Source organism: Triticum dicoccoides, chromosome 5B (genome assembly GCF_002162155.2).
Source record: "Triticum dicoccoides isolate Atlit2015 ecotype Zavitan chromosome 5B, WEW_v2.0, whole genome shotgun sequence".
In the NCBI taxonomy this organism is placed as follows: Eukaryota; Viridiplantae; Streptophyta; class Magnoliopsida; order Poales; family Poaceae; genus Triticum; species Triticum dicoccoides.
In genome coordinates this window covers 145,922,350-145,940,126 of record NC_041389.1, presented here as the reverse complement: position 1 = coordinate 145,940,126, position 17,777 = coordinate 145,922,350, and the positions used below count along the sequence as shown (strand labels likewise).

At 40.1% G+C, this 17,777-nt stretch overlaps 1 protein-coding gene and 1 long non-coding RNA gene across 5 annotated transcripts; one reads left to right on the top strand and one right to left on the bottom strand.

Annotated features, from left to right (window-relative positions):
- Window positions 1-4,952: 4,952 nt before the first annotated feature.
- On the bottom strand, window positions 4,953-8,680 carry LOC119305309. 2 transcript variants are annotated; one of them, XR_005148610.1, is made up of 6 exons: window positions 8,212-8,680; window positions 7,089-7,337; window positions 6,840-7,001; window positions 6,584-6,715; window positions 5,877-5,945; window positions 4,953-5,238 (listed from the first exon to the last, which is right to left on the bottom strand). It is a non-coding gene; the product is annotated as an uncharacterized LOC119305309 (long non-coding RNA). The 2 variants fall into 2 exon arrangements; XR_005148609.1 differs by having other exon boundaries at window positions 5,877-6,715.
- A 413-nt stretch (window positions 8,681-9,093) lies between these two features.
- On the top strand, window positions 9,094-11,819 carry LOC119305308. 3 transcript variants are annotated; one of them, XR_005148608.1, is made up of 3 exons: window positions 9,094-9,613; window positions 11,207-11,378; window positions 11,739-11,819. XR_005148608.1 is itself a non-coding variant. In XM_037581872.1 (3 exons), exons 1-3 carry the CDS (start codon window positions 9,450-9,452, stop codon window positions 11,744-11,746), a joined length of 327 nt encoding a protein of 108 aa, XP_037437769.1. In that variant the 5' UTR covers window positions 9,094-9,449; the 3' UTR covers window positions 11,747-11,819. The 3 variants fall into 3 exon arrangements, 1 of the variants encoding a protein (XP_037437769.1); XR_005148607.1 differs by having other exon boundaries at window positions 11,194-11,378; XM_037581872.1 differs by having other exon boundaries at window positions 11,224-11,378.
- Window positions 11,820-17,777: the final 5,958 nt, after the last annotated feature.

Sequence of the window (17,777 nt, the reverse complement as noted above, 5' to 3'; positions counted from 1 at the left end):
ACGGGCCGATACTAACCACGGGCCAAATTTGGCCCATTAGGGGAATAGGCCACTAACGGGCCAGAAGTAATCAAGGGCCGAAAAGAAACCCAAGAACGTATGGGCCGTCAGTAGGCCGAAAGCTAACACGGGATGGAAACGGCCCATGGAAATCATGGGCCATTAATGGGTGCAAAGAATTTACTGTTCATTATGGGCCAGAGTCACCGTGGGCCACTGAAGGGCCTAAAGATATGGAAGGCCTCATATGGGCCAAAAGATGTCGTGGGCCATACATGGGCCAAAAGTGAAACGGGCTGGTATTATATTCGACGGCCCACACGATGTTGTGGGCCGATTTTGGGAAGGCCCTAACAGGTCGTGAGTTATGGGGCCGTAAAATGGGCTATATGCAAACAGACCGTTAACGGACTTTTCATGGGCCGGCCCGCTAACTTTTGACCAAGTCAAACGGGCCGGCCTTTGTAAGCTAAATGGGCCAGTGTTGGCCTTTCACACGTGTCGACATATCATAGGCGCCTATCTGACCCAATGACAAGCTGACACGTGTTTCCTTCGGCCAATGAGAATTTTACACGTGGAAAATCGCCATTGGTCCCGGCTGTTAACGGGTTATCGGATCAAAAACCAGACTCGATAGCTTAACGGCGACCCTTTACGGTGATGCCACATGTTGGCCACCCTTGACGAAAGCACTTCTATGACGCACAATTTATCATCATGGAAGTGGACACTTCCATGATGATAATTTTGGTAATGTCATGGAACACTTCTACGACAGCAAAGGTATGGCTATCTTGATTTTGTCATAAAATCTTCATGGATGTACATGCAAGACAAAAAACGTGACCTACTGTGACAAACATGTATCATCACGGAAGTGTTTTTTTTTGTAGTGCAACAGTCATACATCTTTGAAAGGTAGCAGGTGCATTGCGTAAACCAAAAGCATACATCTATAAGCATAAGTTCCAAAAGGACATATAAAAGTAGTTTTCGCTTGGTCCTCTTTTGACATAGGTATTTGAGAAAAAACAGAATATCCATCAAGGAAACAAAACTGTGTATGCTTAGATTACCTTTTAAAATTTGACCAATAAAAGGCAAAGGGTAATGATCTTTTCTAGTAGCTTTATTTAGTTTCCTGAAATCAATTACCATCCTACAGCCAGTTACAATTATTTGTGGGATAAGTTCCTTTTTATCATTAGGAACTACAGTAATACCCCCTTTCTTAGGGACACAATGAACAGGACTTACCCATCTACTATCAGCTATAGGATAAATTATACCTACCTACACAAGCTTTAATATTTCAGTTCTTACCACGTCCTTCATTTTTTCAAGCATCGTTGATGATCAACGACAGGCTTAGCATCAGGTTCCATATTAATCTTGTGCTAACATAGAGTGGGACTAATGCCCTTCATATCATCAAGAGTATAACCAATAGTAGCACTGTGCTTCCTCGGAGTTTGAAGTAATCTCTTTTCCTCATGCTCTAAAAGGTTAGCATTGATAAAAACAGGATATATCTTATTTTCGTCAAGATAAGCATACTTTAATGTATCAGGCAGTTTCTTTAATTCAAACACAGAATCACTCTTAGGTGGGAGAGGATCTCCCAAAGTTTCAACAAGCAAATTGTGTTTAAGGATAGGTGCTTGTCTAAAGAATATTTCATCTATTTCATTTTTTTCATTCATATGCATATCATTTTTATGGTCTAGCAAATATTGTTCTAAAGGATCGGTGGGAGGAACAAAAATAGAAGCAAGACCGATAATTTCATCTTTACTAGACAATTCTTTATCATGAGGTTGTCTATGAAACTTAGCAAAATTAAATTCATGAGATATATCACCAAAATTAACACTGACTGTTTCTCTAGTACAATCAATCTTAGCATTAATTGTATTCAAAAAAGGCCTACCAAATATAATGGGACAAAAATCATCTGGTGGAGATCCAATAACTGGAAAATTAGTAGGGTATTTGATCTTACCACACAATACTTCAACATCTCTAACAATCTCAAGCGGTAAAATAGTATCTCTGTTTGCAAGCTTAATAGTAACATCAATGTCTTCTATCTCAACAGGTGCAATATCATTCATGACTTCTTGATATAGAGTAAAGGAATGACACTTACACTAGCACCCATATCACATAAACCATGATAACAAAGATCTCCTATTTTAACAGAAACAACAAGCATACCAATAATAGATTTGTTTTTATCTATAGTATCGGGTTTAGCAATCCTAGTTGCCTCATCACAAAAATATATGATATGTCCATTAATATTATCAACCAAAAGATCCTTGATCATTGCAACATTAGGTTCCACTCTAATTTGTTCAGAGGGTTTAAGTGTCTTAGTACTACTCTTATTAACCATAGTTGAAGCTTTAGCATGTTCCTTAATCCTAACAGGGAAACGAGGTTTCTCAATATAAGCAGTAGGCACAACTGGATCAACATTATAAATAATTGTTTTGTCTTTAACTATAACAAGTTCCTCACAATTTTCTTCGATAGGTGTACGAAATTTAAACCACTTCTCCTTAGGGAGATCAACATGAGCAGCAAATGATTCATAGAAAGTAGCTACGATCTCAGAGTCAAGTCCATATTTAGTACTAAACTTATGAAAAGCATCAATTTACATAAAAGATTTAACACAATAGAACTCAAAATTTATACCTGCCTCTTTACCTTTGTCAATTTCCCAATCTTTATATTTGCGTTTAATTCTTTCCAGAAGATCCCATTTGAATTCAATAGTTTTCTTCATAAAGGAGCCAATGAAAGAAGTATCGAGCATGGATTGATCATTATGAGAAAGCCTAGCATAAATTTTTTGAATAATAATTTCTCTTGAAAGATCATGATTGGGGCATGTGTGCATAATATATTTAGTCCTCCCCCAAGCTTGAGCGATACATTCTCCTTCACGAGGCCAAAAATTATATATATATATACGTCTGGGCTATTCTGTTACGCATAACAGAATATTATTCTGTTACCCTTTTTGAACTGACGGTTTCAGTTGGTTGTACTGATGTTTCCAAAGCAGTTGAACTGATTCTTTCAGTTGTGTTTAACAGATCGTTTCTTTAGTTCAAAAACTTTTTGTAATTTTTTTCTCGGAACGGGGCGTGTAATACATCGTTGGAAAGCTCTTGACAACTATATTTCAAGTATATTGAACGTTTTTGTAAAATCATTATGGTTTAAGAGCAGTTTTGAAAAAACCGTTTTTTTCAAAACCGAAAACGTGAATCGTATTTTGGACTGAATTTTGAAATGGTTTGTCGGAATTGAGCAAATAAGATGGCGTTGGAAAGCTGGTAAAAATCTGCATCTTCCATATATGTATTGTTTTTTCTAATTGTATATGATTTAAAAGTAATTTGAAAAACGGTGAAATTCTGGGCGAAACGTATTTTCGCGATTTTTTGCAAACGGTTTGTCGGATTGACGCAAATGATACGGCGTTGGAAAGCTGTGGAAAATGTGCAACTTTTTCATATAGAAATGTTTTTATAATCCTTACGGTTTAAAAATGAATTCAAATACGGTCAAATTTGATTTTGAATGTGATTTTTTTAAAAGTTTGTCGAAATTTGGCAAATAATATACCGTTGGATAGCTATCAAAAATGCGAAACTTAGTCATGTTGAACGTTTTCTGTACTTCGCAACCGTTTAAGAGTAATTTTGAATATGGCATGACGGATCATGTTGTTTTCTCGTCTGAAAAAACAGAATACTCGTACTTATATATCTGTATGTTTGTACTGAGCTATTATTTATAGAGTAATTTTGAATGGTTCCGAAAAAGGGTACTTGTACTGATGCTTGCATGGGTTTGTACTAAGCGTGTTTTCACTAACTAGACTTTGCTCTTTATTTTTGGGTAATAGTTTTCTAGTAAGTTTTCAACGGTTTACTGTATCGTCGCCCATGAACTTGTATGGTTTGTATCATCGAACTGAATGATATTTTATTTAAAAAGAAAATGTGTTTGTGTTGTTTCTTTTTTTTAACTCAACATTTTTTTTGACAACGTTGTTCTGAACTTCTCTCATTTTACGACTTGTACTGAGGTACTTACTAAGCAGGATTTTCATGGGGTTTCTTTTTTTGCTTGAACTTTACAATTTGAATTTCTGCCATTTCTTTTATTCCGAATGGACCATCATTTTTAACTCGTACTGAGGTACTTACTACAGCCGAACTGGGGTGGTTGTTGCGTGTCTCGGCGTGTTTTGAACTCGATGATATTTTTTCATCAATTTACTGCCCATTATTTTCATCACACTTGAGAGAGTGATTAATAGGTTTACAACGATGGTTTATATCGTTGAACTGAATGACTTTTTAAAAAAAATATTTTGTGTGATTTTAAATAACATTTTTTTAACGTTGTTCTGGACTTCTCTCATTTTACAACTTCAACTTTTACCATTTGAATTTCTGTGGGGTTTCTTTAGCTTTTTTCCGAACTTATCTCGTACGTCGAGTTGAACTTAGTATTTTTCATAGAGTAATTTTGAAAGGTTCTAGAAAAAAAGTACTTGAACGGATGTTCGTATGGATTTATACCAAGCGTGTTTTCACATACTAGACTTTACTTTGTTTTCTCGGTATGATTTTCCTCATAACTTTTCAACGATTTATTGTATCATAGTCCCGAACTTGCGTGCTTTATATCGTTGAACTGAATGGTATTCTTTCAGATAGAAATTTTTCGTGTGTTTATTTTGTTAACTCCTTTTTTGCAATTATGTTTTGGACTTCTCTCATTTTACAACATGAACTTTTATCATTTGAATTTTCGTGGGGTTTCTTTTTGTTTGAGATTATTTCCTAGATTATCTGGGACGTCGTGTTGAACTTACAACATCCTCACCACAAGAAATAGAAGCAACAACCGTAATATATTTTTGCACATACAAGCATACATAAATTTACAACATAGTATATCCTGATACATAGTTGGACGGATGCTCTGAGATTTTTAGAAGTGATGAGGAACAAACATTAAAAATCAACTGGGATTTCTAGAGAAGTTCCATGCTGTAATGAGAAAGTCCAGCACAGCTCTCAGATAGTCACTCTGTAGATCTCCAAAACATAAAGAAGCCTGAGCTACCAAAACTGCTTTATACTTTTTAACATGAGGGTTCTCTCAAGCTGGGCCAAGAAGCAATGCATACATCTTATTTTTATTCTGCAAGAACGAAACACTCCAATAGTTAACAACTAATCTATCAGTACATGCAGAACAATTTCAGTTTTGAGAACAAACTTCCATTTGATGTGTTAAACTCTAGAATCTGTATAGAGGACAGGATGGGCCTGGGGTACTTCGAAAATCTTGGCACGCTTTTACCATGAGGCACCTTCTCCCCGATGTTGAATAGAAGAATGTAGATAAAGAAACAATTCATTTTTTTCTAAAATAAGAATTGAACTGAACAAAAATTAGATATTGAACTAAACTAAAATAAGAAACTTGACTAAACTAAAATAAGAAATGAAACTTAACTAGAATTGGAATTTGAAATGAAATAAAATAAGAGTTTTTCTTGCATATCCTGACTAACTTTTCTCCTAGTGAATTTTTTGTTGATATTTTTGTGTTCTTTATTTTCTACGCTCTTGCCTCTGAACTTTCTCGTAGTGCAAAATTTGTATGCCATGATTAAAACAGAGAGGTATACGTGAACTTTGTAGCATTGGAAATCTGAACTTATGTGCTTATCACATTTGAGCTTCAATAACCTTTTTTGTATATCCAAAATGAAAAAAAACAGAAAATGCAACCACATGGGCCAACACATTTGGAGGGAGAAATTAGAGACGTACATCACGGGGTAGCAAATAATATGAACTCCGGGCACAACATTTTTTTAACTTCTTTTTGTTTCTCGCAAGCTGAAAATAAGAAGAAAGCAAATTAGAACACAAAGTAAGAAGAAAGCAGAGCACCAGTGCTTGTGCGGCATGGATCCGTCAACCCTCTTACATCCTACATAGGCAGAGGCTTCGTGTACTGTAGTCAAATCAAATAATATTAACCTAAAATCATTTGTATGCACATTACCCTGATATCCCATAAGCCATTTGTGTACAACATCATTATCAGGCATAACAACAAGCACCTGTTCGTGCTATAGGAACATAGAAACACCTCTTCGACCTATGATCCGACGTCGTTGGCTCGTTGTCCTCGCCATCAGTGGGCAATGCCCCTGAACTTGGCACTTGGCGTAGACTAGTAGTAGAACTTACCAGCCCTCCAACTTGCATTGAGGACTTCTTAAACGAACATCAAATGAACCTCCTAGCATTTATTCTATGAACTTCTCTCAAGGTACACATGTTTCCCTAAATTTGCAAGTTGATTTTGTTCTTTCTTTTATCAGATAACTTACACATATAGATCTTCTTTACAAAATTATATAAACGACACCACACGTGTGTACTATTTTTATTTGAACATCCTAGCACTCTTGTGTAATTTTTTCTCAGGACAAAATATATTGTAGGTGGGCATTGGAGCTTTCCATTACCTCGTATTGTGCTTGTCCGACAAAGCATAGTTGTTCTTTTAGCACAGAATAGTTTTTCACTAAATTTTCTAGTCCAACATCAGCATCTGGTCAGGTCCCATCGCATCTCACTCATATCTTCTGGAAGTAGGACTGTAATTTTCCATCAGTTCAAAGTGTAGTAGTACAAATATCCGTGGAACTGAAGATCTTACAAGTATAGAGTAACCAAAATTATGTAACTTTTTTTGTTAATTCAAATCCAGATGGGCATTACCATTAGAGGAGTATCTCCATCAAAGTCCATGCTGAAGATCTGCATCAGCAGTCACGACACTTTGACTCGGTCTCTATCAGCAGTTGCCCCCACGCCCCCAGATTACTGTGCTTGAACTTCTGATTCACCATTATTATAACTTTTTGGTTCTCCACACCTGCACTGAGAATTTGCATGCTTCTTCACAAAATGAAACTTCTGAACTCGTGCTATGATACAGATTGAACTTGCAAAGGAACACTGCAGTACATGATGGTTGTATCCATGGCGAATGAGGGAGTCGTAGGAGCCAGTGAGAAGAGCCGCTTGAGCACTGTCGATGTAGGGGATGGACAACGACGGTCGTGGTGGCGGGTGGTCTCCAAGGCTGGCTGCATGCAGGGCAGCAGCTGGGTCGAGAATGGAGCCGCCGGCGACCACCCCCTGTGCTCGGCAACGGCAACAGGAGAGCAACAATCAGGCACATCAACAATCCCCTGCTTTATCTCCTCTGACTCCCTGCACACACACACATCAGAGAGAGGATGGGAGGGAGATAACTGAGCCGGATCGAGGATGGAGCACTGGGTGGCCTGCACGTAGCTTTTCTCATGACCGACTATGGAGTGTGCTGTTGTACTAACGAGGCAAAGGTCCAAATATACCACCTAAATAAGTTCAAAGAATTTTACAAAACAAGTAGGCAAAAAAGAGAAAAGCCATGTATGGCTATCAGGCACAACTTCTATATATAAAGGACTAGTAAGGGTCTCAGGAATCGACTACATTATTTCAGTCAACTCGATCTCCATCAGTACTAGAATGACTGTACAATAAGTTTAGATCTTTAGCAGGACACGCGCCAAACTTACAGAATTTTTTGTCAACTTATTTAGGTGATTGCATCAGTACTAGTATGATTGGAAAAATAGTTCATATTTGTAGCAGCACACACATGAAAGTTACAGAATTTTGTGGAAATACATGAGTTCTGATTTTTTTGAACTCCTCCAACGGTTGCACATGAACTGACCCAGGCAACCAACAACGGCCCTGTCCCCCCCCCCCCCAACACATAAAACTTACAAAAAATTTCTTGTTTTCTTGTTCAAGAGTGAAATCCCTGAGTTTTGTTTTTGCTTGAACTTTCCTTTTTCTTTTTCTTGAACTTCACACAATATGAACACATCACACCATTTTATTGGTACATACATGCCATCCTGTTTAACAATTGTTCTGTGATATCTCCATGCAACTTATTGATTCCAAAAGATAGCAAGATGGCACATGTGATTCAATATGAACTCAAACTGAAACATTTCTGTAGTAACATTCCTGGAGACATTGCAAGTTCAGAACTGAACCTCTGGGTATTTAAAGTTCTGAACTGTACCTCTTTTGAAGCTTCGCATGGGTTGACAGCGGCGTCATTGACGCGCGGGATTCTGGGGCCGGTGTTGAATGAGAACTGGTGGCGGTGGTGAATGGCCTCGGGTGGAAGAGGTGAACGGAAGGGGATGACCGGATCCGGCGGGTGCAGGAGGCTAACACCTCCCATGTGAAACAGCAGGACAACAGAGACCGTGGTGTTGGGCGTTGGATCCCGAAGGCGGACGCCCGGCAGCAGGGTGGGGTTGGCGTCCGGCAAAGAAAAGGCACGCGAGGAGGGGGCGGCGCCAGCCGGCGAGAAGGGGGCGGAACCCGGCGGTGAGAAGGCTTGTGGAGGAGGGGGCGGTGCCCGACGACAAGGAGGTGCGTGTAGGAGGAGCGGCGCCCAGCGATGAAAAGGCACGCTCTGGAGAAGGCGGTGCCCGGCGGCGAGGAGGCGCGCACTGGAGGGGGCAGCGCCCGACGGCGAGGAGGCTAGCTGGGAAGGGGCTGGCACCCGGCGCCGAGGAGGCGCGCTCTGGAGGGGGCAGCGCCCGGCAGCGAGGAGGCACGCGGGGAAGGGGGCGGCGCCCGATGGAAAGGAGGCGTGCGGGGAAGGGGTGGAGCCCGGTGGAGGAGGGGGCGGGGCATGGGCAGGGGGTTCGTGGGGGATACGGGGAATAGGAGGTGGGCTTTTTCTTTTCTTTTTCGTGCACATCGATAGGGTCTACGAGAAAAATGGAACGGACCCTATGTTATTCTGTTACTAACACTATTCTAATCATGGTATTAAAATAGTTATTCTGATCGCAGCAACCCCCTGTAAGGCCCCATAAGGCCGCGATCAAGATGCTCCCGAACTTCCGAACCAGCAGCTAAAAAAAGAAAAAAGCCCACCCCCACCCCCGACCCCAACCAACCCCCTCTGCCGGCGGCGCGACCTTCCCAGATCCTCCGACGGCGCGACCTCTCCAGATCCTCCGGCGGCGCGGCCTCCCATATCCTCGCCGCCGCGCCCAAGCTTGGGCGCCGACCTAGCAGCCCCGTGCGCCGCCCTGCCACTTCCCTGCGCCGCCGCCTGCGCACAACCGCCGTCGCGACCCACCTCCCCGCACCGCCACCTTCCCACCACCGCAGCCACCGGGATCCACGCACCTCCACGCGTCGCCGGTGCATGTGCTCGTCGGCGTGCCCGCGTTCTTCCCCATTGACGAGATCGAGCGAGTGCCTCCGGTTCCTCCGCCAAGTCTCCTCCCCCACGCGATGCAGGCCTACCCAAGGTGTCGCGCGCCAGAAACCCACGGCTGTGTCTCCCGCCCTCCGGCTCTTCCCGACTTCCCCCGGTGGGGCTCCACATCCACCACACCGCCTCATCCCGGTGGGGCTCTTCCACCGCGGTGCCTAGGCCGTTTAATGACAAAGCCCAGGTAAGTTCATAGGCGCAATGTCCCTCGGATCCCGCTGCAACCAGTGGCGGATGTACAGGGTGGCCAGGGTGGGCCGCGGCCCACCCTGGGATTTTGAGACAGCCTACTATATACTTATACATTTTAATTGGGCCTGAAAAATACCCAGCCCAGTAAACACACCCAGGAGTCCACGACGAACGCAGCCATCTGCTCAGACCCAGTTGTCCTCGTCCTGATGCCCTCGCAGTCTCGCACTGCCGCCCGACCCCGACCCCGGCGCGGCAAGCCAGCAGCCGCCTCCCCATTCCTTGCCGCCGGTCGCGCCCCCTCCACCGTAAAGGAAGATCCCGCCTCTCGTCCAGCCCGCCCGTGCGGCCCTCAGGTCCAGCCGACGCCTCCTTGTGTGCAGCCCTGCTCCAGCGAGCGGCTGCGCCCCTGCCGTCGGCCGGCTGCCGGGACTGCTGGCGCCCCTGCCCTCGCGGCCTCGCCCCCCTGCTGCAAATCTGGCCAAAACCAGAATACCCTGCCTGATTTAAGGTACCGAAATACACAAATTTCTGATTTAGAGTTTGCTTTTTTGAAGTATGCTATCCACTACATGAAGAACATATACATAATTCTGCAAATCATTTAGGCCTCAATTAGCTTTATTGAGAGAAAGTCGTTTTCTTGCAGATTTGTTGTAAAATGAAGAGGGCCGGAGATCACTTTAGAAGAGAATTTTTTTGGAGTCATTGATCAAATTAGTCAAGAGCTTGAAAATCGGTTTGATGAGATTAACATGGAGTTGTCATCTTCTATATCTGCTTTGAATCCCGCCAACTCATTTGCTGCTTTTGATGCACAAATGGTATGCAAGGTACAAAGACTTGTTGAGTTTTATCCCAAAGATTTTTCAAGTGATGACTTGATACACCTTAAACTACAAGTTCATAACTATATAGATGACATGAAAAAAGATGACAACTTCTGAGGCCTTGGAAATCTTGTTGATCTCTCGGTTAAGCTTGGTCAAATAGGGAGACATATAGTTCATCATTTGGTGTACTTGCTTCTAAAATTGGTATTTATTCTACCGGTGGCAACAACAAATGTTGTGAGCGCATTTTTTGCCATGAGCATAGTCAAGAGCAAGTTGAGAAATAAGATGGGCGATAGTCTTTTGGATGATTGTCTAGTCACATGTGTTGAGAGAAATCCTTTCTCCAAGGTGAATGAACATGATATAATTGATACCTTCATGACAATGCAAAAGCGTAGGCCGAAAACATAGTGTTTTTAAACTTCTCAAGGTATGTCTATGATCCATGTAGTATATATGTACTATGTAGGTTTCTTTATGCAAAACTTAGTCTTAATTGAGAATTCTAGTTTGTTTGTAAGACCATATTGATCTATTTCTATGTGATACTGTGAACTAGTTAGAACGTTCACATGTCGCATTTTTTGTCAAAAAAAATTTTGGGGGGCGGACCACCCTGATGTGAAAAGCTAGCTCCGCCACTGGCTGTAACCATGCTATTCTCGCCAGCGCACCATCCATGACGGGCGCCATTTTCTGTTTCTTCACTACATGTGTGAATCCTCTCCTCAAATAGCCAGTTGATGTAGACCGCATCATCTTAAAGGAAAGCCAGTGACAATCTGTCGAGTGAAACCAGTGCACTGTCAAGCGAACATACCTATGCAGCTGACAATTTGGTCGGCGGCAGCAACATTTCTTGGCACGTGGGTGTTGGTTTTGGCGGGCAAGCAAGCAGCAACAAGCAGCTGCAGGCAAAAGGTACTAGCAGGTGAAAAAATAATTCTAGATCAACAATGTTTTACATCGCGACCTCACTTGTTTATAATTTGATGGTAGGCTGTTAGATTTAGTCGACAGTTGATGGTGTCATGTTGTTCCTACTATTGAATGCACTCTGAATTTGTATGGTCAAATGCTATGAATTATTGAAGCGGATGGACAAGTTTGTAGAATACTCAACTAGATGTGTTAGTCTTCAAACATCAGCAGAGTTCGTTTTCAAACAGCAATACCAATGTACATCTTCTACAAATAAACAAAAAGGGGAAATATGCTAGTCTTGCTCCTTATCTACTCTTAATTTTGAACTGACAAAAAATTATTGATCTAAACTGGCAGGTGTTTGATTGGCTCCTCTGACTCCCTTCGCCATGCCACTCACCTTGCGTCGCTGGACCACCGCGGTCATAGGCAGAATCCTTTAGTTTAGTATCCAGCGCAAGCAAATCTGAATCCGCACGCGCAAGCCTTCCGTTGCCGAGTCAGCCTTCCTTCTGCTGACTGCTTCTGCAGTAGCAAGTCGCGCCACCTGCACCTGTTATCACCACAAGACGTTCTACTACACCTATATGTTCTACTACGACTAAACACCGGTGGTGGTGAAGTTCTACTACGGCTATACGCTACGTTGTACTACAGTTGTATGTCAGCGACCATGAAAATTCTACTACAGATGTACGCCAAGTTGTACTACAGTTATACACCGGCCGTCACAGTGGTTCACATAACTCCTGTGTGGTTACAGGACATGTGTGTGCGTGTGTGTGCTTGTAGGATTGTTGGACGTGTGTTGGCCAAAGCAATAGGCTTGCTCTCAACACCATATCCTTATATTTTTATCTCTTGCTATTTACTTCACAAAAATGTACGCATACTTTATTCTCTCTCTAAAAAATGTGCGCACACGAGTGAAAAACCTAGAATTTCGAATTAAAAAATGATCATTTCAAAAACTATAAAAAGAAGGATTTCCTCGTTTCAAGAAAAGACCTTGAGGTTCAAATTTAAAAGACAAAGAAATTCAAAGTTTATTAGAAACCCAAGGAGATAGAATAAAAAAAGGCATCTCATTTTTTAAATAAAAACGGGATATATTCTCCGTTAGAAAAAAACCCTAGAAGTTCGATTAAAAAATGGAGCAGTACGATGTTTATACAAAATTCAAAATTTCCTGCTTATTAAAGAATGAAAACAAGAAGTTCAAAATAAAATAACGCAGTATTTCCAAATCTTAAAATAGAACAGTTCAAAATTCATAAAAAGGATTTCACCATTTCTAAAGGAAAAAACTTTCAAAGTTCAAATTTAAATAACAAACCGGTTAAATACTTATTAAAAAACTAGGAAACCAAGAGGTCCAATTTACAAAAATAGAGCAGTTCGGTATTTATAAAATATATATTTCCTTGCTACCAAAGAAATAAAATCATGAAGTTAAATTTAAATTAATATATAAAAAATCGATGTATATGAAAAATCCAAAATTCTTCCCATTTCTAGGGAAAATAAAAGTATGAGGTTCAATTTAAAAAAAATGCTTGATGCTTATTTGAAAACATATTTTTTTCGAAGAAATAAGACAAAGAAGTTCAATTTAAAATAACATAGAATTTTGAAGTATATAAAAAACTCAGACTTGTTACAAGAAGTTCACGTGCACCTTCGTGAACGGTTCAGAATTTATATTGCGGGACGTCCGACCTCCAATTACATGTTTTCAAAAATGGCAAAAAATGACGTCTGACCTTCAATTGTGTGTAATTCGACGTATACACAAAAATGTGACAGAAGTTCATGATGAAAACAACGAGAAGTTCAAGTACTGCAAAAAATGCATTTCGGGTGAGAATAAAAATATAAAAAAATAAAAGCTTAAAAGGTTTGTTGAAATAAGTTCAAGTGCTCTATCTCGGGAGGTTCAAAAATTCTTACGAGAGAGGTTCACCTTGTATTTCCATGTTCAATTTTTTCATATAAAAACCGAATACAATTCTTTACTCAAAATATAGAAAGGTGAAGTTCAAATTGAAATAACAAAGAAGTTCGGAGTTTATTAAAACATAGGATCTACCTGTTCAAAAAATAAAAAACACAACACCATTTTTTGCACTTGTAGAAACAACTCATAAACGAAAAAATGGTTGCTAGAAGTTCAAGTGCTCGACGAGGAAAAGTTGAAAAATTCTTCTAAGAGAGGTTCACTGTGTATTTAGATGTCCAAAATACAAAAAAAATATGTTATTTTTTGTGTTTTAAAATAATTCTCTCAAACCAGAGAGAAGTTCAAAGTGACAACAACCGGAAGTTCACGTACTACATGGTGTGTATTTCATATAAGAAAAAATACAAAAAAGTGAAACAGGGCGAAGTTCAAAAGAGATGCCACAGAAGTTCAACTACTTCACATAGTGCAAAAAACACCACGTAAAAAATCAGCACGTCAAAAACAGAGTGAAGTTCGAACAGACACGTCCTAGAAGTTCAACTACTTCACGAAGTGCAAAAAACAACTCGTTAAAAACAGTGTGAAGTTCGAACAGACATGCATGAGAAGTTCAACTACTTCACGCAGTGTATTTCCATTCGCGATGAAGGCAGAAATCATGATCTCGTCATTTTCTAATTTACTTCAAAACAGTAGGAAATCATTTGTGTAAGTTCAAAGTCCTCGGTCGAAGAAACTTAAAAATTATTGTGAGAAAGGTTTGTACAAAAGAAATATCATTTGTGTGACATTGACGAATGTATAAGAAAATTACAAATGAAAATACGTCACAGAAGTTCAACGTGAAAACAGCTGGAAGGTCAACTATTACATCGAATAAATTTCAGATGGAAAACTTTTAAAACCGTTGCGAGTATGAAAAAATGATCAACACGGGAAAGTTGCGTGTCTACAGAAGCTTTCCATCGGTATATCACTTGCTCAATTCCGGTGAGTGTTCCGATGCGTGGATGGAGAGCTATGGGCAAAAAAAGCACGTGAAAAACAGAGTGAAGTTCAAGGTTTCATACTGAGAAGTTCAGGTACTTCATTCGATGCATTTTTCACGAATCTGTTTTGCGATAAAGGCAGAACGAATGATCTCGCCATTTTTGAAATTACTTGAAAACGGTTGGAAATCAGAGAAAACTGTCAACAGGAAAAAGTTTCGCATTTTCTGTAGCTTTTCAACGGTATATTATTTGCATCATTCTGACAAAGTTTGTACAAAATACGGCGAAAATACGTTTTTCTCCATTTTCGAAACTGACTTAAAACCGTAAAGAATCGGGAGAAATAATACATACCAAAAAGTTTCGCATTTGTTCAAGCTTTCCAGCGCCATATCATTTGCTGTAGTCGGACCCACGGTTAAAAAATTAGCTTAAAAATACAAACTCGGTAGGACTTGTACCATTTTCTAAATTACTCTTAAACCGTTTAAAATTAGAAAAAACTTTCAACATGCAAAATTTGTGCATTTTCATAAGCTTTCCAACGCCGTATCATATGCCTCAATTGGATTAGAAGTTTAGGAATGACGTCGAAAATACGGACTCGGCTGTTCGGTTTGCGGAATTTTACGTTTTTTGAAATTACTCTTTAACCATAGAGAATTAGAGAAAACTTTCAACATGTGGAAGTAGCGGTTTTGCAGCAACTTTCCAACGCCATATTATATGCCTCATTCCGATAAACGGTTTAGAAATGCGATCAAAAATATGATTCACGTTTTTTGTGTGAAGAAAAAACGGTTTTCAAAACTGCTCTTAAACCGCTTACATTTTGCCAAAAATTTAAGTTGGGTCATGATACTGATGTCCATAGCTTTCCAACGGTATATTGCAAGCCCCATTTGGGCAATGTTGGAGGAAGTTCAACCTAGTTCACAGGGAAGTTCAACGTACTACTAGCAGGGCAGGTCAGGTTGTGATCAGAATATTATTCTTATCCCGTGATCAGAATAGTGTTTTATGTGTGTGTGTGTCTATATATATATATATAATTCTGATTATGATGAACCAAATAGGATAAAATTTCGGGTGAAATTCCAGTTGCAACCGGTTCCAATCCCATGTTCCAGTATCATCCAATAACCTATACCATGTCAATGCCTTTCCCTCCAAAGATAAAGGGAGTACCTTCTTCTTAACTCCATCATTGGATAAACCTGCAAGCTTAAACAATCCACAAATTTCATCCACATAGATTAAGTGCATATCAAGATGTACCGTTCCATCTCCTGCATAAGGGTTAGCTAGCAGTTTCTCTAACATACCCAAAGGAATCTCATAAAAAATATATTCAATAGGTTCAGTAGGTTGAGGGGCAACTCTTATTGCTTCCGGTCGATGTTAAGATACCCCGAACAAACCCCTCAAGGATTATTTTCCATAGTGACAAGTGACAGAAAATTTGAGCACGTAATATAAATGTTTCCTTACCAAAGGCACTTCACTCCCCGGTAACGGCGCTAGAAAAGAGTCTTGATGACCCACAAGTATAGGGGATCAACTATAGTCCTTCTGATAAGTAAGAGTGTCAAATACAACAAGGAGCATAAGTACATGATAAGAGGTTTTCAGCAAGGTAGTCTCTGCAAGTACTGAAAGTAGCGGTGATAGATAGTTTTGTAGCAAGGTAATTCGTAACAAGTAACAAGTAGCAATAGTAACAAAGGAGCAACAAGGTGGCCCAATCCTTTTTACAAAAAAGGACAAGCCGAAACATTATCTTATAATAAGCAAAGCATTCTTGGGGACACATGGGAATTATCACCTAGTTACTTTCATCATGTTTTAGTTGATTCACGCTTGCTACTTTGATACTTTGATATGTGGGTGTAATGGTGCTTGGGTGCTGTTGTTACTTGAACAAGCAACCCACTTATGATTACCCCTCCCGCAAGCATCCGCAACTACGAAAGAAGAATTGATATAAATCTAAACATAGCATGAAACATATGGATCCAAATCAGCCCCTTACAGAACAACACATAAACTAGGGTTTAAGCTTCTGTCAGTCTAGCAACCCATCATATACTTATTACTCCATAGTGCTTTCCCTTAGGCTCAAGTATGGTGAAGTGTCATGTAGTCGATGTTAACATGAAACCACTAAAGGAATAACAACATACATATCATCAAAATATCGAACGAATACCAACTTCACATGATTATTTATAACAATACTTCTCCCATGTCCTCAAAAACAAAAGGAACTACTCACAAATCATATTCATGTTCAAGATCAGAGGGTTATTGAATATGATTAAGGATCTGAACATTTAATCTTTCACCAAATAAACCAACTAGCATCAACTACAAGGTGTAATCAACACTACTAGCAACCCACATGTACCAATCTGAGGTTTTGGGACAAAGATTGAATACAAGAGATGAACTAGGGTTTGAGATGAGATGATGCTAGTGAAGATGTTGATAAATAATGTTCCTCCCACGATGAGAGGATTGTTGGTGATGACGATGGCTTCGATTTCCCCCTTCTGGAGGGAAGTTTCCCTGGCATAATCGCTCCTCCGAGAGCAAAAGTGCTCCTACCCAGGCTCCGCCTCAAGACGGCGGCGCTTCATCCCGAAAGTCTTCTTATTTTTTTTCTAGGGCAAATGGCTTCATATAGTAGAAGATGGGCACTGGAGGCCTGCCAGGGGCCACGAGCTCATAGGGCGCGCCCTGGGGGATAGGGCACGCCCTTGAGCTCGTCGCTCTTCTTTGCCCCTCTTCTAGTAATTCTTCTTCCAGTATTTTTTATATATTCCAACATAATTCTCAATTTTTAGGTCATTTGGAGTTGTGCAATCTATTTTTGCTGTAGTTTTTTCAGGTCCAGAATTCCAGTTGTCAGCAATCTCCCTCTTCATGTGAAACTTGCAAAATAAGAGAGAAAAGGCATTAGAATTGCATCATAAAGTGAAATAACAACCCAAAACATAATAAATAATAGTAGGAAGACATGATGCAAAATGGACGTATTAGTGTTCAGTGCCAAAAATACTTAAATATTACAGAAAGAAAACCATACTAAATTTTCAGGTCATTCCGAGAACTTTTATTTTCTGCACATATTTTTATTGCACGGATAATTCAGAAAATAGGATAATCTCATGGCATTCTACTTTGTTAAACTTTAAATAAGAGAGAGCAAATAGCAGGTATAGTAGGTTGTGCTTACTAAATTCATCGACCACGTGCCCCTCAAAAAGAATCCATTAATAAGGTTGATCAAGTCTTATTAACAAACTATTTCCAAGTAACATGAAACCGAAGAATTTTTGTATAACACTGAGTTACCTCAACGGGGATATGCATCTCCCCAACAATAAGAGTTTCATATTTCTTTTTGATGGTCGGAAGATGGAACTTGAAACCTCAAAT